We start from the raw sequence: 24,309 nt of genomic DNA, 5'->3' as shown, positions 1-24,309 counted from the left end.
CAAAGTATCAGTCTTACAATAGTATAAAAATTGTGTTAAAAATGAATTAAATAGTAATCAATATAAATATGGATCCCAGATAAATATAAAATAAATAGATTATTGCATAATTATTCCCCTCTCCAGAGGATATGGATTCATAAAGATATTTACATGGACGTAGTAAATTTCAATAACAAGCCTGCAGGCAAATGAAAAAATAGTCCATTGATATAACCAGTCTTCTATAACCTTCAGTCAGTGACTGTGCGGAAAGTTCTCCTATTGGGAATAATAGCAGGTTGCAGTTCAATGTGTCTGCAACTTTATATCAACACATGTGCGTAATTATCCACAGTTCAAAGAAATGTAGCTATTCAAATAGTTGCATTATATATTAGAAGAGCTACTAATACTTGCAGCGGCGTCCCGCTGTATTTGATAAAGCGATCGCTGTAGGATCAATGCAATCTTACCCGGCGGTCTTCTTGTCTGGACAATGAGCCCTCGACTCGGCACACTTTACTTATGAAATCCCGGTCTCAAGGGCTGTTGTTTAAGGATTTGAATTATGGCGCCAATTGGATCTGTGTAATCCACGTGTTCTCGGCGTCTCCAGTATCGCAGTTAGATATAACAAATCCTTTTTTAGTATACGGCAGTGTCCAAGTCACCGGAGTTGCACGGTCCTTTCCTTCTTTAAGGGGGGATTCCCCTTAAAGAAGGAAAGGACCGTGCAACTCCGGTGACTTGGACACTGCCGTATACTAAAAAAGGATTTGTTATATCTAACTGCGATACTGGAGACGCCGAGAACACGTGGATTACACAGATCCAATTGGCGCCATAATTCAAATCCTTAAACAACAGCCCTTGAGACCGGGATTTCATAAGTAAAGTGTGCCGAGTCGAGGGATCATTGTCCAGACAAGAAGACCGCCGGGTAAGATTGCATTGATCCTACAGCGATCGCTTTATCAAATACAGCGGGACGCCGCTGCAAGTATTAGTAGCTCTTCTAATATATAACGCAACTATTTGAATAGCTACATTTCTTTGAACTGTGGATAATTACGCACATGTGTTGATATAAAGTTGCAGACACATTGAACTGCAACCTGCTATTATTCCCAATAGGAGAACTTTCTGCACAGTCACTGACTGAAGGTTATAGAAGACTGGTTATATCAATGGACTATTTTTTCATTTGCCTGCAGGCTTGTTATTGAAATTTACTACGTCCATGTAAATATCTTTATGAATCCATATCCTCTGGAGAGGGGAATAATTATGCAATAATCTATTTATTTTATATTTATCTGGGATCCATATTTATATTGATTACTATTTAATTCATTTTTAACACAATTTTTATACTATTGTAAGACTGATACTTTGCTTTTACTTTGCTTTTATTCGCTGTTGTAATAAATGTCATTTTATATATATACTACTGCTGTACAATAAAGATCCCTTTACTTAAGAGAGTGCCCCACTTCTACTTTATACTTGTTCTACTATTTCAGACTGGGTGTTGTCTGTCAGTGGGAGCACCTCTGTTGGATCTCCACCTCACTCTAGTGCGACATTTCTTTATATTTATATTATATACCCAGTGTACACAGAGGACTTGTTAATTATCTATCAGCGATTTGTTGGGTGTAGTGCCGCCTGAATTCTTCTTCTGTTGTGGTGAATTGCTTGGGATTGTGTGTTTATTACCTAATTTCTGCTATTTTATGAGAAAATACACAGGGAGCTGAAGTAAACATAACAAGGACACTTGCCCTGTGCCCACCATGCCTGCCAATAATCTAGTCATAGGATTGATTTAAGAAAATGCTACTTATGCACTAATTATAGCTTCTAATGTGGAATGTGCCCTTGATTTTGGCGCCACAGTGGGGTAATGATTGGAAGCATAACACACAGAAACAGATGTATGATTATGTAGATGCATAGTTGGAAAAGCACACAGGTCCAACCTATAATTTGTTATGACATTTGTTCATAAATTCCAATGTATGCCGTGTGGACTGGTTGCCATATACTGGTGGTGTGTATCTAGGGCCTTGTGTCGGTGTGGCAGTGCACACCTGTTCCCTGCATACTGGCTACGGATACTTGTGGTGTCCAATTGTATTCCGTGTGATTGCCAGATACTGGTGGTATGTATCTAGGGCCATGTGTCGACGTGGCAGTGCATATTCGTTTGTGTTGTGTGGATAATTTGTGGTGTGAACATGACTATTGTGTATGTCTCTCCTCTCAGTTCTGTTCAGCAATTGCTGTGTGTTCTATGTTCCTTGCAGATTTCTGTTTGTGTGTACGTGTGGGTACTTTGGGCTATTGAGCACAGCTATATGTTCTGTTTATGCATCTCTCCCCTTGGCTGAGCAACAGCAATTGTTCCTGTATCTGATTCTGTTGCCTGTTTAGTCTTGCCAGTCTGTATGTCTGTTCTGTGTCCGTTGTCATGGCTGACCTTACCCTGCCTGAGTTCCTGCCGTGGTTTGTCTATGCCCTGCTTGTCTGCTCTCTGTTTAGTTCTGTCCATATTTTGTCATTCAGTCTGGTATTTCTGCTTTTGTTCCAGTGACCGGTGTTTTAGACTTAGTTCCTGTTCAAACTTTGCATGTGGTTTTGTCCATTTCCTGATCCAAGTATAGTCAGCTGCTAAGTATACCAGGACCATCCCAGGAAGTAGCAGTCTGGTCGTTAACCCGCAGCAAAGTACACATCCCTGTATAGGGGTTAAAGGGTGAATACCAGGATGCGCCCTTAGGGTTTGGCCCAATGTCAAACTGGTTACTTGGCATAGTGGTTCCACCTTACCACTCATTGGTCTTGATCCGTAGCATAATCTTACAGTGTTGATTTAAATAAACACCAAAAAAAAACAAAAACATAAAATTCCTTCCTGGCTTCAAATCTTGCAATCAGAATGAATCCCTGGATCAACAATACACCTTCTTATTTCTAGTGCCCATAATCTGCAATATTGTACATTCAAGAAAGGCATCCAACTAGGGTTGCCACCTTTTCTTCAAGCCAAACCCGAACAGAAGGGAGGGAGGGCCCCCTTCCAGGCTCCACCCATGTCCCACCTCCAGTCATGCCCATGTCCCGCCTCCACCCCTGGTCGCTGTCACACCGCGATCGTTACGCCCCTGAAGAGGCTCATTAGCATATTATAAGTCTTTATTTTAAGAGAACGGCGGCAGCGGCAGGCAGCGAGTTATAAAACACACTGTTATGTACTGCTGACATCAGCCCATCGCTAATGTCAGTCAGCTACATAACGTAACGTTTTTTCTGATGATTGACAGATTCAGAAACCTGTTTAAAGGGTTTCTACCACCAGAAATACTGTTATGTAGCTGACTGACATTAGCGATGCGCTAATGTCAGCACTACATAACAGTATGGTTCTAACGTTAGTCCCTGCAGCCGTTCTGATAAAATAAGCACTTTTATTATATGCTAATGAGCCTCTAGGTGCTATGTGGGCGTAAAATCAGCACCTAGAGGCTCCGTCCACTCACGCTTTATCCCGCGCAGTGTTGTGCCCACCCCGCTCCTCTTGATTGATGCCACTGTTCCCTGCATCGATGACGAAATCCCGCGCCTGCACCGTTCACTTCTGTCTTCGGCGCAGGCGCAGTGAGTGGATGATGCGCTCCTGGTGCCGGATTCCTCACTGCTCCTGCGCCGACTACGTCACAGTGAGGAAGCCGGCATCAGGAGAGCGGCCTTCACTCACTGCGCCTGCGCCGAAGACATAGTGAACGGCACAGGCGCGGGATTTTGTCAATGCTGCTGCGAGCCGTCACATCAATCAAGAGGAGCGGGGCGGGCAGAACAGGGGACCTGGGCGGGATAAAGGGTGAGTGGACGGAGCCTCTAGGTGCTGATTTTACGCCCACATAGCACCTAGAGGCTCATTAGCATATAATAAAAGTGCTTTTTTTTAGCAAAAACGGCTGCAGGGACTAATGTTAGAAACATACTGTTATGTAGTGCTGACATTAGTATTTCTGGTGGTAGAAGCCCTTTAAACACTGTTACATTTACACACTTCAAATGTTTTATATACCTTTTTAGGAGTGCCTAGCACAGGTGTCGGAACTGTCTTGGTAACAAACAGGTTGAGGCAGGCAGGGCACAGTGGGCACTGGGCTGGGCACTACTTGGGCAGGGTGCTGGAGCTGGACTGGAGTCTGGAGAAGAAGAATGATTTCAATTCTCCCTCCCTGCCTCTCTCTCTGATGTCACTTCCTGTGTGGACTTCACTTCCTTATCAGAGAGAAGGAGGAGGGACTGGGAGGCAGGGGAGGAGCGAGGAGTCCGGAGACTGAACAGTGAGTGAGCCGCTGCGCTGCCTGGCATCATTCACTGTTACACTGTAGTGACTGTAGACTAGAGGAGGGAGGGTGAGGGAGGGACTAGAGGAGGGAGGGTGAGGGAGGGACTCGGGGAGGCTCGGGAGGAGTGCTGGCTGCGCTCAGCTGATCACCCGTCCCCGGCCACCGCAGTGAGTGACAGCAGCTAAGCTTATGCGATCGGAGTCTGTCTCACTCTCGGTCGGACTGTCTGCAGTTTGAATGAATAATCCTGTGCCCGGGTCTAAGAAAGGCTTGTACCCGGGCACAGGATTATAAACCCGGACTGTCCGGGTCAATCCCGGAAGGGGTGGCAACCCTACATCCAACACCAGTGATGAGCGGCAGGGGTAATATTCGAATTTTGGCGAATATTCGTCATATATTCGCGAATTCTTGATCTCATCATTATTTTCTTGATTGCAAAAATCGGCAATTGGAAAAAAATTTGCGATAAAAATTAGCAATACGAAAATTTGCGATCAACACTACTCCTAAAGTCAAAGATACTGCAGCCTTCTCATTGGCCCACAAGCAATAAGCAGTAAGGGATCATGGGTACTGATGAAAAAAAATCTAGAATATTCGCGATTACAGTGATAGAGCACTATATTCTAGATATTCGCGAATTCTCGAAGTGCCAATATTCGCAATAAAAATTTGCAATTAGAATATTCAAGATCAACCCTATCCAACGCCTTCTATAACTTGTTCAATGAGTCAACCAACAAGCTTTAGGCAGAACAAGCTTTTGTTTTCAGGCCGCTGAGGCTAACAAGTGGCTCCTAATAGCTAAAAAAAAGACTACCGGCCAGATAATGCAAAAATTTGTCTCAGTCCTAAAAGCCCAAAACTTGTGCTGATTTTGCTTACAGATGTCCAGTTAAATAAGCTCAAGTCCAAGATAGGGGTATACCTAAAGGCTTATGGGCCTTGGTGTAAGAGTTCAGCTTGGGCCCCCTTCCTCAGTGCTTTGTGGCCTGGAGCAGGAAACCACATGGAAACTACCCCCCCCCCCCCCTTATGCCAAATTCCTGACCTAACCACTTCCCTCCAGCAGTGGCGTCTCTAGCTTTCAAATTTTGGGGCGGCACACTGGGGGCCAGGACAAAAGTAGGGGGGGGCAACTATAACAACGATACATTTACACAAGTATGCTTAGAAATGCTGCGATACTTTAGCCAATACCTAAAACCGCAATGGGGAAGAAAAACCCCAATCACGCATTGAGGATGGAGGGGCCGAGCGAGCGTCCTCCCCTCAGTGCGCCTGCGCCGGCTGAAGACATGTACGGTGCAGGCGCCAGATTTTGAACGCAGACAGGGCCAGCCAGAGGACGAGCGCGTTCGCTGGCCCTGTCAATCAACATGAGGAGGGGGCGTATTTATGATAGGAGGATGCGGCTGCTTCCAGCAAGTAACCGCCCTACTTGCTGGTAGAGAGCTCATTTACATATTATAAAAGTCTGTTTTTTTAAGAAACTGCCCAACCAAAATGAGTAAGAGCATTATATATTGATATATCGCATTATAAGGAATTTAAGTTGACAAAAAAAATAATAATGACTTTAGTGGGGTGACAGAAGCCCTTTAAGCAGCTGCTGCCAGTAGTTGAATGAATCAGAATCAGCTAGTCTCGTCTAGCGGCGTGCTGATTTATGCACAGCACTGCCACTGAGTCTGACTGAGTCTGACTCAACTGGTCAGGTCCTGGGGCCGGGGGCGGGGCTGGGTACGCGGCGCGTCGGCGGTGGGTGGAGACTAGAGAGTGAGACCGCAACGGCACCGAGTCCGAGACTCAGTCAGATCAGATCATCAGATGTGAAGAAGATGTCCGGTAGGGCTGCCTAGTGCCTACGCAGTGCGCAGCACAGACCAACTAGTACCAAAATGAATGGGGGACATTTTAGTTGGGGGGGCACATCTTGATGTAGGGGGGCCGTCGCCACTGCCTTCCAGCCAGAGATGTAACTAGACCAGCAGGCACTTTCTATAATACCAGTGTCTTCTTATGTGGCACAAGGGTCTTTGGGCCCCCTCAAGCTCCTGGGCCCAGTAGCGACTGCTACCTCTGCACCCTCTATAGCTACGGACCTAAATTTTATTACATTTCAAGGAGGATAGATGCATACAATTTTTTTAAATCATATGTAATATGTTTTAAAATATCATATCATCATGTTCCTAGCACACATTTTTACCAAAAGCAAATTTGCTACTTCTCTACATCCTCATTCAAGTCTGTAACATTAGGGCAGGACAGAAGGAGACCAACACAACAACACAGCAGTCCAACATCACTGAAAGGCTAAGCCTACTTGGTTTCTGGGCCAAAGTATCAAACCACAGCATCAAAGACTGCCACAAAGCAACGCATCCATGTAACCAGACAAAAACCTCCACCTCTGCAACTTCCCTCAGTCTGGCCTGCTCCCCCTCAGGTGTTGGCATTGGTCGTCTTACATCATGTTACACTTGACTAAGGTGGACATGAAGTGGCAAGTGGACTTAACCAACTCAAAGTGCCTAACAGCAGAAAAAAAATAATCAAGACTTAATGATGTTTCACCGCGATCTAAGACAGCTCTATATAGATCTTCATACTGCAGCAACCTAATGACACTGTATGGTCTCTTCAGCAGGGATGCAACTAAAATGATGAACTTCCTAGGGGTAAACATGAAAGGCGACATAATACTGCTCAGTGCAAGGTTTGAGAGTCAGGATACATGGCTATACACATAAATCAGCCATATTTTTGCAAGCTTCTTTACAGCAAATTTACAATGGTAAGATGAAAGTATGTACTGCCATAACGCACTGACAAAGGTTATTTTCGAAGCTGTAAACTATACTGATGACTTTGATACTATCCATATATAAAGAGAGAGATCCTTTTGATGGTAAATGGGGCTGAGATACAATATCACACAAAACCCGTGGACTGGTGTGTCACTGTTTTTAGAAGAATGCAGCTATGTTTTTCTACCCTGACAACACCTTTAAAGGGAACCTGTCACCGGTTTTTAACAATAAGAACCATCGGCATCCTGAGATAGTTCTCCCCTACCCTAATAATCCTAGGTTTATTTTTTTTAAACACTTCCAAGTACTTCTTTTACAGTCCACTTTCCCTTTTTTAAAGTTATGTAAATGAAATGCTTACCTCATCACTTCCCATTCCTAACCCCACCTCCGGTTACATGAGTGACAGAATCTAAAGCTCCTACCCTCCTCCGGAACTCACGTCCCAAATCCCGCGCATGTGCAGAACCAGTCACCTCACTCCTCATCTCACACTGATCATATAATGTATACTGCACAGCTGCGAGACTTGGAAGAGAAGGGGTGGAGATGAGCAATCGTAGAGGGTGTGTCTTATTCGTTTGTGGGCGTGGCTGGACTCATCTCTGAAGCGTGGAGGAGACAGGACTCATCTAAGGTGCATTTACATATATGGCGGGAACATTTATTTTAGGTTTTTCTCTGAACTGATAGTTTGTTCAGAAATGATTTTAATATCATTATTAATGTATTATAAAGTATGTATCGAAAAGTGAGTCGATGAATAGGCTTAGAAAGTGCTGACAGGTTTCCTTTAATCATGTTTTTCATATACTTCCTAGACCTCGAGGGGGATGTCTTCTGTTATTATGGAGTATATGTGAGAAGGCACAAGAAACAAGGTGCCATAGTAGACGATAGATATTTTTCACCCCATAAGACGCACCTTTTACCCCCCAAAAGTGGGGGGAAAATGCCCCTGCGTCTTATGGGGCGAATGCTGCCATTTTACATCGCAGTCTGCGATGCTGCAGCATCGCAGACTGCGATGTATCAGCTGGAGGGGGGAGAGAGGAGGGGCCGGTGTTATGCAAATGCGGCGGGGCCAGTGCGGTCACTGTACTCCGGCCCCGCCTCTCACTCACTTCCTTAATGCCTAAACCTTTTATAATAATAACTTTTATTGAAGTTCCGATCCCCAGCCCCATCTGTACTACTTACTAAATGTCCTGTAGCAGGCAGAGCAGGGCGGACAGCCGGTCATAACTCACTGATGTCACGTGCCTGCGCCGCCTACTTCATTCATAAAGTAGGCGGCGCAGGCACGTGACATCAGTGAGTTACGGCCGGCTGCCCGCCCTGATCTGCCTGCTACAGGACATTTAGTAAGTAGTACAGATGGGGCTGGGGATCGGAACTTCAATTAAAGTTATTATTATAAAAGGTTTAGACAATAAAGCAGTGAGTGAGCGGTGGGGCCGGAGTACAGCGACCGCATCGGCCCCCGCCGCATTTGCATGCCACCGGCCCCTCCCACAGGTTTAGCTCCGGTATATTAGGGCATCTGTGGATGCCACTATTATGGGGTGGGGGATATGTGGACAGCACTGTTATGGGGTGGGGGATCTGTGGGTGACACATATATAGCAGTGCCATCCACAGATCCAACCCCATAACAGTGCCATCCACAGATCCCCCTTCATAACAATGCCATCCACAGATCACCCCCCATAACAGTGCCATCCACAGATCACCCCCCATAACAGTGCCATTCACAGATCACCCCCCATAACAGTGCCATCCACAGATCTTCCCCATAACAGTGCCATCCACAGATCTCTCCCCCCATAACAGTGCCATCCACAGATCTCTCCCCCCATAACAGTGCCATCCACAGATCACCCCCCCATAACAGTGCCATCCACAGATACCCCCTAACAGTGCCATCCACAGATCCCCCCATAACAGTGCCATTCACAGATCCCCCCATAACAGTGCCACCCACAGATCCCCCCCATAACAGTGCCATCCACAGATCCCCCATAACAGTGCCATCCACAGATCCCCCATAACAGTGCCATCCACAGATCCCCCATAGTAGTGTCATGCACAGATCACCATTAGTTCAAAACCCACCAAAAGCACACCTTTTGGTTAAAAATATATTTTTTCTTATTTTCCTGCTCAAAAACCTAGGGGCGTCCTATGGGCCGGTGCGTCTTAAAGGGCGAAAAATACGGTACATGTCACCGGGGTGCATGGCCTCGGTGAAAAGAACTAGTAACGTTTTGTAAGTAACCCGGGCCGGGTTTCATTGGAGTAGTCAAAGAGCAGGGTGGGAAGACTACTCCCACGTATCCAGACAAAGTTTTCAGTGGCCTATATAAGCTAGGAAGCACAGGAGAGCTGGGGGTGTGGTTTCCAGTCTGGAAGTGTGATAGACTGGGAGTACAGCTGTTTGGAGTGTTTCAGCGGAGAAGCCTGCTATTGCCAAGTCTTTTCCCCCTCAGGCTGGTGGTGGAAACCAGCAACTACACAGGACTGTCAGTCAGACCACTTCACATGGACTGTGTATTTTGTGTAATTACATGCTGAAGTAAGCGAGTATTTGTTGAATCCGTTTTTGGACAAAATAAAAAAGACTATTGTTTGAACTATATCTAAAGTCACCATTTGAGCTGATCGCCACAATATATATATATATATATATATATATATATATATATATATATATATATATATATATATTTATTGTGACACAGTGAGAGGTTTGGTCTGGGAAAACAGGTATTTTCCTCCCAGCATGTGCTGCTGGACTGATTTACAGCCAGGGGAGGTCAAATACCAGAACGGATTTTAAATACCGGTCCGGGTTTTGGCAGCACCTGGCTGTCCTTAAATAGGCAGCTAGGTTCAGAAGCCATGTCTCTGTGTTGAGATCTTGGCGCCTTGTGTCTACCTTACTACCTGTTTGGCGTGAAAACAGGTTGGTGCTGCTATCAGCAAGGACTCTTTGAGGCAGAATTGCCGCATGGCGTGAATTATCACCAACATCGCAAGGTGACTTTTTGTTTGAATATGACTGCTTGTTTTGTCACTTGCCTAAAGTGTGTATAAAACACTGAACTGTTTGATCCAAAGAACTTGTTGTTGCCTCTATACTGCATCCGCTAATCTTGTCTACAAAAGCGAGTCCCCACAATTGGTGGAGGATAGGTGCAAGAGCAGTGAGGCTGGAGTGGTTTTTGGTTTCTGCATTTTTTTCAGGCACAGTTGTATGTCGTACATTACACCAGCTGTATTACAACCAGTGCCCCACGACAGAATGTAGGCTGTTGTGAAGGCTCTCATGGAGGCTAATCTGCAGCAGCGAGAGACAAACCTGCAGCAACACAAGGCTAATAAGCAGCAGCAGGAGACTAACCAGTTGCTGCTACAACACATATTGGCTTTGCAGACAGCAGGGGCAACCCCGAGCGTCCACGATGCCCGGAAAGCAGTCCGTGCCGTGATTCCTAAGATTACCCCCGCATATGACATCAAAACCTACCTGGCGATGCACAAGAAAGTGGCCATCAGGGAAAAGCTAACCCGTGACCAGTGGGCTGAGGTCGTCGCTCCATTCCTGGCATCCGATTCCCAGCGGGTATATTTCGACTTGCCGGACGATCAAGCGGCCGACTACCAAAAATTAAAGGGTGAGATTTTGGCAAGACTGGGGGTGAATGTGTTGGTCCGGGCCCAACGGGTACATCAGTGGGGGTTTAAGCCGGCTGACCCTGCGAGGACCCAGTATTATGACTTACTCCACCTCTTGCAAAAGTAGCTACAGCCTGATGTGCTGAGTCCCCCGGCTATGCTGGATAGACTATTAGCCGATATGTTCTGGAGGGCTTTGCCATACCCTCTCCAGCACTGTATCGGTCAGGTGTCTCCTGGCAATGCCCTTCAGATGGTGGACCTGGTAGAACGCTGTGAAGCTACAAGGAATCTAAAGGAGGGTTCTGTCGGGAGGGGGTCGGCAATTCACGGAAATCTCCACCCCAGGCCCAGAGATTTGAGCCGATAAAACCCGCCGGGATGTACACATGGCAGACCTGGCTCAGATAGTCTGCTGGCGGTGTCAGGAGCCTGGCCATGTAAGGGCTGACTGTCCCCATCGTGTTGAGCCCATGGACACTAACTATGGCTACCGTCAGTCGCTATATGCCAGGATGGATGTGGAAAAACCAGCACTCTCTCAGGTGCACGCTGCCCGGGAGAGGACGTCAATCCACAACAATAATATAAGAAAGGATTCCCAGCACTATATGCCAGGAGGCTGTGTGCAACAGGTACCCCAGATCACTTGTGCCAATTGGAAGTGGGAGACACTCCAGCGCAGGCTCTGCTGGACTCAGGGAGTCTGGTGACCCTAGTAAGGGCTACCCTTGTGCGGTCCACTGAGTATACTGGCCAGAAAGTCTGGGAGATGTGCATCCACGGAGACTTAAAAGACTACCCAAACCCACTAGGGTCTCTAACCACGGTGGCCGGTAGATGGACCCACGAGGTGGCTGTCGCCACAAATCTACATTATGAACTCATAATAGGGAGAGACTTCCTGGGCTTCCCAGCACTGTGGCCTGCTATAAGAGTGACTGATACCCATGAGACAGGGGTAACCCTAGCAGAGTGGCCCGGCTCAAGGGGGAGACCAGAACCCTGGGAACCTGAGACCGAAGGGCCAGCGGTTGGGGTGACCGCCACTTCGGTGGAAGAGGGGGGAGACAACCCCGCTAAGTGTTTCTCGGGGGTCACCTGGGGCTGCAGTAAACTCAGGATCGTATTCTACAGCGGTTTTACTGGCCCAGCATATTCAAAGAAGTGGAAGAGTTTTGTAAGTCTTGCCCGACCTGCCAGATAACTAGCCCCCAATCACATTTCCGTAGTCCCCTAGTACCTCTCCCAATTATCGAAGTACCGTTTGACCGAACAGCTATGTACCTCATAGGCCCAGTACCGGATTCCTCCAGAGGGCATCAACAGATGTCATTCTAGACTACGCCACTCGGTACCCGGAGGCGGTGCCACTGCGACATACCTAGGCCAAACTCATAGCTAAGCAGTTAATGGAGATGTTTTCCTGAGTAGGACTACCTAAAGAGGTTCTGACCGACCAAGGGACCCCTTTTATGTCCAAGGTGATGAGGGAACTCTGTAAGTTGCTGCACATAAAACAACTACGGACTTCCGTTTACCATCCGCAAACTGACGGTCTGGTAGAATGGTTTAACCAAACATTAAAAAATATGTTGAAAAAGGTAATGTCTAAAGATGGGAAGGCCCGTGACCTCCTTCTGCCCTATCTCATGTTCGCAGTGCGAGAGGTACCCCAGGCCTCTACTGGGTTCTCGTCCTTCGAACTGCTATATGGCAGACACCTTTGCAGTCTCTTGGACGTGGCCAAAGAGGCGTGGGAACTCCACATAAAAGTGTTATTGAGTACGTTACCCAGATGCAAGAGACAGTGTTGCCTCTTGTTAGGGAGCATATATAGGCAGCTCAGCGAGCCCAGAGTTGGGTCTATAATCAGCAGGCTCGGGTCCTGATCTTTAACCCGGGTGATCGGGTTTTGGTTCTGGTGCTGACCGTGGACAGTAAGTTCCTGGTTAGGTGGCAGGGGCCCTACAAGATACTCGAGAAAATTGGAGATGTAAACTACAAGGGACACAAGCAAGGGCAGCGAAAGCCGGAGCAGGTTTACCATGTGAATTTACTCAAACCGTGGAAAGATAGGGAAACCTGTACAGAAGACAGCCCGCGGCAGTGTTTTCTAGGAGAAGAGGTACCGGCCCCTCTGTCTGATGCAAGAGAGGCGGCTGCCACAGCAAAAATTGCTGACAGCCTCTCCTCTAAACAGACTCAGGAGGCGAGGGAGTTCGTTAGTCGGAACACGGATGTGTTCTCTGACCTCCCTGGACGCACTTCCATAATCAAGAATGACATTGTCAGTGTCACTGAGCCTCAGGCAAAAGTCAGATTAAAACCATAACGGGTTCCCAAGGCTCGGTGAGTGGGCCAGTCCTATAGTCTTGATTCCCAAGCCGGACAGGACGTTGCGGTTTGGTAACGACTTTTGAAAACTTAACGAGGTTTCCAAATTCGATGCGTATCCCATGCCCGGGGTGGATGAGCTCATCGGGAGGTTAGGACAAGCCTGGTATTTTTCTGTTTTGGACCTGACGAAAGGGTACTGGCAGGTGCCCTTAATGGAGGCTGCCAAAGAGAAAACTGCCTTCATTACGCCTGAGGGGCTGTATCAATATAAGGTCTTACCCTTTAGTCTGCATGGCGCCCCCTCCACTTTTCAGCAACTAATGGACATTGTGCTTTGTCCACATCGTCGGTACGCTTCGGCTTACCTGGACGTTATTGCCATCCACAGTACCGACTGGGAAAGTCACCTACACAAAGTGCAGGCTGTAGTGGACTCCCTTCGGAATGCTGGCCTAACCGCTAACCCAAAAAAATGTGCGATAGGGTTAGAAGAGACTAAGTACCTGGGGTAATGTCATTGGGCACAGAGTCATCAAACCCCAAGTGAACAAAATAGAGGCGATACGGAATTGGCCCCGACCTGTCACCACTAGGCAAATAAAGTCATTCCTGGGAATGGTGGGCTATTACACTAGGTTTGTTCCCCACTTTGCTACTCTAGCCACGCCCTTGACAGGACTCTTGAAGGGACACAAGTCAATGATGGTTCGCTGAAATGATCTAGCGGAAGAGGCTTTCTCCGCTTTGAATTTGGCCCTGTGCGGGTCCCCGGTTTTGGTGACGCCTGACTTCAAAAGGGAGTTTATAGTACAGACCGATGCCTCCAAAGTAGGCCTCGGTGCTGTACTGTTTCAGGAAGTCAAAGGGGAGGAGCATCCCATTGTCTTCCTCAGCCGTAAGTTCACCCCAGCCGAGACCCGGTATAGTATAGTGGAGAGAGAGTGCCTGGCTATTAAGTGGGCACTAGAATCTGTCCGCTATTATTTATTGGGGAGAAAATTCCACCTGGTGACTGACCACTCACCTCTCAAGTGTATGAGCCAGGCCAAGGACAGAAATGACCGGGTCACGCGATGGTTTCTCTCCCTACAAAACTTTGCGTTTTCGGTGGAACACAGGCAGGGCCGGTGCAAGGATTTTTGCCGCCCTAGGCAAGATTAAAATTGCCGCCCCCCCCTTATCAGATGATCAGCCCATATCATGACATCACATATGTTCCACCCGTTTCTCAGCATTTAAATTAAAACAGAGTTATATGTTGCAATAAAGCCCCCTATTAAGAATGGTGGAGAACAACTACCATAACTTAAGCCATAGCTAAAGAAACAAGCCTGGGGCGAAAAACAATAAGGCGCCTGCCCCCCTTCCCCATGACACTTGATGACTTTTACAGAAGAAACTGTATATTGTGAGGCACGGTGTATGCTATACAGTGGGGAAAATAATTATTTGACCCCTCACTGATTTTGTAAGTTTGTCCAATGACAAAGAAATGAAAAGTCTCAGAACAGTATCATTTCAATGGTAGGTTTATTGTAACAGTGGCAGATAGCACATCAAAAGGAAAATCGAAAAAATAACTTTAAATAAAAGATAGCAACTGATTTGCATTTCATTGAGTGAAATAAGTATTTGAACCCTCTAACAAAAAAAGACTTAATACTTGGTGGAAAAACCCTTGTTTGCAAGCACAGAGGTCAAACGTTTCTTGTAATTGATGACCAAGTTTGCGCACATTTTAGGAGGAATGTTGGTCCACTCCTCTTTGCAGATCATCTCTAAATCCCTAAGGTTTCGAGGCTGTCTCTGTGCAACTCTGAGCTTGAGCTCCCTCCATAGGTTTTCGATTGGATTAAGGTCCGGAGACTGACTAGGCCACTCCATGACCTTAATGTGCTTCTTCTTGAGCCACTCCTTTGTTGCCTTTGCTGTATGTTTTGGGTCATTGTCGTGCTGGAACACCCATCCACGACCCATTTTCAGTTTCCTGGCAGAGGGAAGGAGGTTGTCGCTCAGGATTTCACGATACATGGCTCCGTCCATTTTCCCGTTTATGCGAATAAGTTGTCCTGTGCCCTTAGCAGAAAAACACCCCCAAAGCAAAATGTTTCCACCCCCATGCTTGACGGTGGGGACGGTGTTTTGGGGGTCATAGGCAGCATTTTTCTTCCTCCAAACACAGCGAGTTGAGTTAATGCCAAAGAGCTCTATTTTGGTCTCATCAGACCACAGCACCTTCTCCCAGTCACTCTCTGAATCATTCAGGTGTTCATTGGCAAACTTCAGACGGGCCTGCACATGTGCCTTCCTGAGCAGGGGGACCTTGCGAGCCCTGCAGGATTTTAATCCATTGCGGTGTAATGTGTTTCCAATGGTTTTCTTGGTGACTGTGGTCCCTGCTAATTTGAGGTCATTAACTAACTCCTCCCGTGTAGTTCTAGGATGCTTTTTCACCTTTCTCAGAACCATTGACACCCCACGAGGTGAGATCTTGCGTGGAGCCCCAGAGCGAGGTCGATTGATGGTCATTTTGTGCTCCTTCCATTTTCGAACAATCGCACCAACAGTTGTCACCTTCTCTCCCAGCTTCTTGCTAATGGTTTTGTAGCCCATTCCAGCCTTGTGCAGCTCTACAATTTTGTCTCTGACATCCTTGGACAGCTCTTTGGTCTTTCCCATGTTGGAGAGTTTGGAGTCTGCTTGATTGATTGATTCTGTGGACAGGTGTCTTTTATACAGGTGACTAGTTAAGACAGGTGTCCTTAATGAGGGTGACTAATTGAGTAGAAGTGTCTAACCACTCTGTGGGAGCCAGAACTCTTAATGGTTGGTAGGGGTTCAAATACTTATTTCACTCAATGAAATGCAAATCAGTTGCTATCTTTTATTTAAAGTTATTTTTTCGATTTTCCTTTTGATGTGCTATCTGCCACTGTTACAATAAACCTACCATTGAAATGATACTGTTCTGAGACTTTTCATTTCTTTGTCATTGGACAAACTTACAAAATCAGTGAGGGGTCAAATAATTATTTCCCCCACTGTATGTGTATAACATAAACATATTTCATATGAAAACTTACAGTTACTTGGCTTGACCCTTGGGGATCTCGGACACCACTTCAACACTTTGGCCGGGGGCTCGGTGGAGCTGATGTGTTTTATCCTAATGAGAAAGATTTCATAATAAGGATTCGGAGAATGGGCAGAGGGATAGCAGAGCAGGGAGAGGCTGGTGCTGCTACTAGGGGGTCATACCATGGGGGAGTAATAAAGCCCACCATAATGCCCCCCCCCCCCCCAGTAGAAATAATTATCCTTATAATGTGACAGTGCAAAAAATACCCCCTTGTAATGCCCCCAGTTGAGCTAATGTCCCCATAGTGCCCACATAATGTGCCAGTATAAAATACCCCTATATAGTGCCCTCAGTAAATGCCCCCATAGTGCTCCTCTCCCCCCTCCCTCCTAGTGCCCCCATAATGTACCAGTATATAATGCCCCATATTTAGTGCCCCAGTAGATGCCCTCAGTGTCCCCCATAATTTGTAAGTGTAAAATACCCCTTCTCAGTGCCCCCGTAGATGACCCCATAGTACTCCTCTCTCACCTTCCCCATAGTACCCACCATAATGTGTCCCAGTATAAAATGCCCCTATACAGAGCCCCCATATAAAATAGCCGTTCTTTGTGGCCTCAGTAGATGCCCCTATAGTGCCCACCAATAATGTGCCAGTAATAAGTGCCCCCAATGTGCCAGTAATAAGTGCCCCCATAGATGTCCCCCAATAATGTGCCAGTAAAATGTGCCCTCATAGATGCCCCCAATCATGTGCCAGTAATAAGAGCCCCCCCCACCATCATGTGTCAGTAACAAGAGCCCCCCCATATCATGTGCCAGTAGCCAGAGCCCCCCCCTATATTATGTGCCAGTAGCCAGAGCCCCCCTATATCATGTGCCAGTAGCCAGAGCCCCCCTATATCATGTGCCAGTAGCCAGAGCCCCCCCTATCATGTGCCAGTAGTCTGAGCCCCCCCATCAACATGTGCCTGTAGCCATAGGCCCCCCCATCATGTGCCAGTAGCCATAGTGCCCCCCCTATCATGTGCCAGTAGCCATAGGGCCCCCCTATCATGTGCCAGTAGCCATAGGGCCCACCTATCATGTGCCAGTAGCCATAGGGCCCCCCTATCATGTCCCAGTAGCCATAGGCCCCCTATCCCTATCATGTCCCAGTAGCCATAGGCCCCCCGATCATGTGCCAGTAGCCAGAGCCCCCCATCATGTGCCAGCCCAGTAGCCACCAGTATTGACAACAACAAAAAAAAAAACACTTATACTTGCCTGCATCGCTGACATGGAGGTCTCTTCCGGCCTGTGTCCCGCGCTGTACGGCTCAGGCGGCGCGATGACGTCATTGCTTCGCCTGCGGCGGCCTCTGATAGGCCACAATGGAAGCGCTCATCTCCCTGTGACACGTGTCCACTCCTGCTTATAGTTAGTTGCCGGCCACTTAACCAACGTTTTTTTTTTAAACCGCACGGTTCCGGCGCCCCCTGCTAAATTGCGCCCTAGGCGTCTGCCTAGGTCGCCTTACAGGTGGCGCCGGCCCTGAACACAGGGGAGGCCGGTTACAGGGAAACGCGGAAACTGTCTGGCGAGTGTTCACCCTCTCAGGGTTAAACAAAGGGGGGAAGGGGGGGTATGTGACACAGTGAGTGGTTTGGTCTGGGAAAACAGGTATTTTCCTCCCAGCATGTGCTGCTGGGCTGATTTTACAGCCAGGTGAGGTCAAATACCGGACTGGATTTTAAATGCCGATCCGGGTTTTGGCAGCACCTGGCTGTCCTTAAATAGGCAGCTAGGCTCAGAAACCATGTCTGTGTGTTGGGATCTGGGAGCCTTGTGTCTGGATGAAGGCTTGCTACCTGTTTGGCGTGAAAACAGGTTGGTGCTGCTATCAGCAAGGACTCTTTGAGGCAGAATTGCCGCATGGCGTGAATTACCACCAACACCGCAAGGTGACTTTTAGTTTGAATATGACTGCTTGTTTTGTCATTTGCCTAAAATGTGAATAAAACACTGAACTGTTTGATCCAAAGAACTTGTGTAGTGTACGGGGACTGTAATGCCCGTCACTACAAAAGTGTCACTTGGTGTGCTGTCGTCCCTCCTTAATTATGGAGAAGTTGGTACATGTCAGTTTTATAAAATGTCATATAATGTAATGCATGTATTTCCCTGTTACTGTGAAACTTGCATGTACAGGCCTGCTAGGGGTGTCATTCCAGCTTCTAGTCATTAGAGGGAGCTAGAGAGCCCTAGTTTATATAAGGCCCAGTCAGGGAAGTAGAAGGCAGACGGAGTCTAGTGTCTGTAATCTACAGTTGGAGATTAGACAATGTCAGAGACAAGTCCAGGCCTGAAGCCTGCTGTCCAGGAGAAGATTCCCTCCTGAATTCCCATATGCAGAAACAGGAATATCTTAGCTAAAAAGCCTGAGGAAGCTGAGAGAGAGACCGAGGCAAAGCTCATGAAAGCAAGAGGTACTCAAGAGAACAGAGGAGGTACTTTATAAAGCTATAGCCAAGGATATAAAGCCAGAACTAGGTTATTGGGCCTTGGTGAAGAATTGCTATATTCCAGGATCAGACAGAAATAGAGTGCAAGCTTCTGTACTGCAAGTCCTGTGTCCAACACTCTGTAATCACCTTGCTCCATCTGTATTGCCTGCATCAACCGTATTGCAAAATCGACTGTATGCCAAGGAACTGCGATTCCAATATTGTCTCTGCATGAAAACTACTAAAGTTGGAGTTCTGTTTTAATACCACGTGTTCCTCAATTTATTCCTGCTATCCGCAAACGGCGTGCCACCGTTTAATTGGCACTGGCGTCACGAACCATTTCTACCATCACCTGCCTATGCAGAGAGTCAGCCGTCTCAGGTTAGTGTCTATTGCACTACTACACCCAGGAACACCTTTACACACAACTTGAGTACGCTGCACCTCTCTTTTGGCGTCACGAACAAGATACGCACGCTTTCTAGTGCAAGAAGCGTGAACTTTGTGCCTTATACAGTTGCCCTGTGACCAAAGTGACAATTTGCCCGTTTTATTCAAGTGGACTTTGTGGACTGAAAATCATACCCAAAGTGTACCAAAAAACTCTAAAAAGCGCTGTGCAGTGTTGCGCTACCAAGAGGAAGAAAATCGCCGCATTGGAGTGTGGTTTTGTGGACTTTTTACAATCCTGCTTGCTGTCAGTGAATAGACAGCGTTTTGCTAAAGATGGCCGCTGAGCTTGCTGAATTTACTGCTGCGTCACCTTCATCCCGAAAAGGCGGGAAAAATTGGCGCCTTTCTGAGGAAAAAGCGGGAAAGAGTTCAAGGTCAGGCGCCACTGCTTATCTGGACATTTGCATGTCTGCCAGCATGGACACCGCCTTCCATATACTGGAATACCTGGGGGGCGGCCTCCCAGTGCAATGGGAGGAGCTGGCTGCTGTAATTGACGCGACCCTATCGCTCTCCTCAGAAGGATCGAGCATGTTGGAAAGTGAGCATCATTGTGCTGCAATGTCTACGCCTAAAATACCGCAAGTGCCTGATGTTGGTGTAGAGCCAGAGGAGGCTCCACCGGCCTACTCTCCGGGACCGGAGACACCCGCCTGCCGCCCAAGGGAGAAAGAACCAGAGCCCTACTATGGCTCGTGGAGAGATTTTTTTCAGCCCTCGTTCAAGTGGTCATCACTTATGGCGGAGATCCGGGAGGCCGCTATAAAGCGGAATACGAAGACCAAAATAGTTTATGAAGAATTGACTAAAACAATCCATGAAAAGCATGCTAACACCCAACCCCGCCTGGAAAGGAGAAAGGGAGTGGTGCTGTCATTCGACAAAACCCGTGGCTACGGGTTCATCCAGGACTATCTAACTGGCAGAGACCTCTATGTGAATCGAAGGTCTGTCAAAAGAGACTACCTCCCTTCTTACCAGCACAGCCTCCGCGAGGGAGAGGAAGTGGAATACACCCCTGCCGAGAGCCTGCGAGGCCCTTATGCGACTGCTGTGACCCGTCCCAAGGGAAAACCTGAGGACTGGGGGGCAGAAGAAGGAGAAGACTACTCTGGCTGCGAGCGGGAACCTGAACGCTCTCCAGAGCCGGCCCATCACGCCTTTCAGGAGCGGAGCTCCTTCATTGGGCCTAACGTCTTCTGGCAGCCAACCGTGTTGGAGAAATGGGTGAGCCCCTATCCTTCCCCCGAGCTGCCTCGTCGGGAAAGGACCATATCAGAGATGGAACAGTTAAAAGGACTTAGTGCTACCTTTGAAAACATCCGGAGGGGTCGGAGACCCGATGTATCACCAGAACCTGCAAAGGCCGAGTCCGAGCCGTCACTTCCTGTACCTGCGCCGGCGGCGCCAGCAGATGACAGCGACTCCGACACAGAGAGCATCGGTGAGCAGATTGTCCGGCTGGAGGAGAAGTTGCGGGAGCTGCGCAAGATCGCGACCGCCAGGATCCAGACGCCGCCAAAGAAGGACGAGGTAAGGGTGCCTGTCACCACCCGTAGACCACCTTCTGCTGCCACCGCTCCGCCAGTGTCCCAAAGAAGGCCTCCTGTTGCTATGAATAGCTGCGCAGAGCCCACCGGACCGCTTGAGACGGCGGTAACCACTCCGTTCCATCCCACCATTATCATGCCGGGACCGGTACGGTCCACCCAAGGGTTTACCCCTAGGCCCATGGGGCCAATACCTATTAGGGGCCCCTTCACCTTGCAGCTGCCCCCCAATACAGTTATGTGGGCCCATCCTCCTGTAGAGGACTACTACAGACGGTACTTGCCAGCGGAGCCAAGTGGTTATGATATGCCACTGTGAATCAGCCTGCTAGGCCTTTGATGTATTTCACTACAGAAGTTTGATGTTAACCCTTCCAGGACAGGAGTCCTACGTTTCCTGGTCCTTTGTTGCGGCTGCCAGTTCATCCACGGCTCAGTGGTAGGTGTTGACCACTGAAGTAATAAAGCTAACAAGGCCAAGTTTGTTTCCAGGACCTCCTGCCTGCTTTTGCTACCCCACACCAAGTTGTGCCTGTTCCTTAGTTGCACCTTTTACCGTTCACCCCCTTTTCAGGTTGATCAGGGGTATTACAGCACTTGTCTTTGCTGTCCTTTTATTGTGCAACTTCATACTAAGGAACCGTGCCCGGAGACAGACTCAAAAGAACCTGAGCCTCTGAGATTTTTGCTCTTTTAAAGGAAATGTGCCCAGAGATGGACTCCACCGCATGAGAGCCTCTGTGATTTAATAGGAAAATAACCTGGGTACGGACTCATGTTTGTTCTTTGAGCCTCCAAGAACTTTTATACTGTTTTATCCATTTTGCTGTTCTATCATGGACTTATTCATTGTCATGGACTATCCTGGTTATAATGTTACGCTGTGCCAGGTCAGCGCCCCCGTTCCATTCATTATCCTGAGAGAAGAGAACGACGCCCCTTGTCACTACCCTTCACCTTTGCCAATTGGACCTGGTGTAAATGTAAATGCAGATGAATTACATGTATGTATGCCTGCATGTCTCTTTTTCTATTTCAGGTAGAGATTCCAGTTGGGCGACCCATGATGGAGTACGAGGTCGTACTCAGCTTAAAGCAGTGGGGTATGTAGTGTACGGGGACTGTAATGCCCGTCACTACAAAAGTGTCACTTGGTGTGCTGTCGTCCCTCCTTAATTATGGAGAAGTTGGTACATGTCAGTTTTATAAAATGTCATATAATGTAATGCATGTATTTCCCTGTTACTGTGAAACTTGCATGTACAGGCCTGCTAGGGGTGTCATTCCAGCTTCTAGTCATTAGAGGGAGCTAGAGAGCCCTAGTTTATATAAGGCCCAGTCAGGGAAGTAGAAGGCAGACGGAGTCTAGTGTCTGTAATCTACAGTTGGAGATTAGACAATGTCAGAGACAAGTCCAGGCCTGAAGCCTGCTGTCCAGGAGAAGATTCCCTCCTGAATTCCCATATGCAGAAACAGGAATATCTTAGCTAAAGAGCCTGAGGAAGCTGAGAGAGAGACAGAGGCAAAGCTCATGAAAGCAAGAGGTACTCAAGAGAACAGAGGAGGTACTTTATAAAGCTATAGCCAAGGATATAAAGCCAGAACTAGGTTATTGGGCCTTGGTGAAGAATTGCTATATTCCAGGATCAGACAGAAATAGAGTGCAAGCTTCTGTACTGCAAGTCCTGTGTCCAACACTCTGTAATCACCTTGCTCCATCTGTATTGCCTGCATCAACCGTATTGCAAAATCGACTGTATGCCAAGGAACTGCGATTCCAATATTGTCTCTGCATGAAAACTACTAAAGTTGGAGTTCTGTTTTAATACCACGTGTTCCTCAATTTATTCCTGCTATCCGCAAACGGCGTGCCACCGTTTAATTGGCACTGGCGTCACGAACCATTTCTACCATCACCTGCCTATGCAGAGAGTCAGCCGTCTCAGGTTAGTGTCTATTGCACTACTACACCCAGGAACACCTTTACACACAACTTGAGTACGCTGCACTTGTTGTTGCCTCTATACTGTGACCGCATCCCGTCTACCAGAGCGAGTCCCTACAATATATATAATCAATCAGGGATGGCCAACCTGCGGCTCTCCAGCTGTTGTAAAACTACAACTCCCACCATGCCCTACTGTAGCCTGATAGCTGTAAGCGGTGTGGGCATACTGGGAGTTGTAGTTTTGCAACAGCTGGAGAGCCTCAGGTTGACCATCCCTGAAATATATAAATAAAGTAACAATAAAGTTAGCTACACTTTAGTGAGGATACATATAGAAATGGAAAAATACTCACTGGAGACGAAATGCCGGAATCACAGCTCTGCTGCAATGCCCTTCTGTTAAATGACAAGACTGGAAAAAATGTGTTGGTTTCGCTTAGATCAGAGCAGTGCGATGAATAGGATTTAGAGAAGCTGTTATTGCTCGTGTTCACACCTGAGGAGCTGAAGAGATAATATTATAAGCAGAGCATGGAAATCACAAGCCACGCTTCATTTTCGCATTATATTCCTAGTCAACATGCTTGTCCCTCAAACAGATGTCAGCCTTCTGCTAATGCATACCATTTCATTTCATTTCACAAAGCACATTATTTGAAAAGTTACGTCTAAGTATAAGCAGCTGGAGAAAATGGAAGCTGAAAACTGTCTTTTCTGTGCCATATCATTTATTTCTGAGAGCTGTATGTAATACAAATGTAGCATGGTTTACAACTATATGAGATTATGAATTGATCTGACGTCACTGACAATGAGAGAGGCTCCTGGGCCTTAATACAGGATCTAACCCCCAACCCATTCTACCATGTTGTGTCTTCTTATGTAGCAGAGTAGCCTTTGATTCCCCCCAAGCTCCAGACCCGGTGTGACTGCTATCTCTACACCCTATATTACTATATAATACAATGTCCTCTTATGGGGCAGATCTTTGACCCCCGTTGGTACCAGCGCACAACAGTTGGTCCCCCCTAGCAGTAATACGAGCGACACTAACAGCTCAGCGATACGTGCAGGACATGTGCTGCCTCTCATGGCAAGGCTGCCAACTTGCTTTTTTCAGCAGGATAATGCTGGCTCACACACAGCAAGGTTTTTCCAGGAATGTCTTTGCCAGATTGTAACATCTCCTTGGTCTGCACGGTCGCCAGGTTTATTGCCAATTGAACATTTATGAGACCAGCTAGGACGCAAGGTTTGGCAAATTATGAGTGTGCAGGATCTACAGGCTCATCTGCAACATCTGTGGCCAAGGTGGCACTCGATACCAATCAGAACCTGGAAGCTGCCCAACCACATCTCATCTTGTATCCCTTTTTTTTCCCCTGACATAAGCCAAATGAATGGCAGGCTGACATAAGATGGTTGAAATTGACGAGTTTGGCCAACCTAAGTCTAATGTGTGTGGGCACATGTCATGTCTGGCTGACTTGCTTTCAGACTGTCTAGGTGATGCATGCATGTACAGAGCTTTCATCATAATACAGAAAATATACTCATTCTCATTACTTTCATACTTTAATTACAAACCAGCAATTATAAAGTATACT

The 24,309-nt window shown here is 47.3% G+C and overlaps 1 protein-coding gene across 1 annotated transcript in view; it reads right to left on the bottom strand.

The window, feature by feature from the left end:
• LOC120997866 overlaps positions 1-24,309 on the bottom strand; it is a 67,561-nt gene that overhangs the window by 38,920 nt on the left and 4,332 nt on the right. The window contains exon 2 of the mRNA XM_040428187.1: positions 23,056-23,206. Coding sequence (XP_040284121.1) covers positions 23,056-23,206 — 151 coding nt within the window. The remainder of the gene's footprint in view (positions 1-23,055; positions 23,207-24,309) is intronic.

The sequence above is a fragment of the Bufo bufo genome, chromosome 4 (genome assembly GCF_905171765.1).
Source record: "Bufo bufo chromosome 4, aBufBuf1.1, whole genome shotgun sequence".
Taxonomy (NCBI): Eukaryota; Metazoa; Chordata; class Amphibia; order Anura; family Bufonidae; genus Bufo; species Bufo bufo.
Note: the sequence above shows the minus strand (reverse complement) of the source record. Positions and strands in the feature narration are given on the sequence as shown.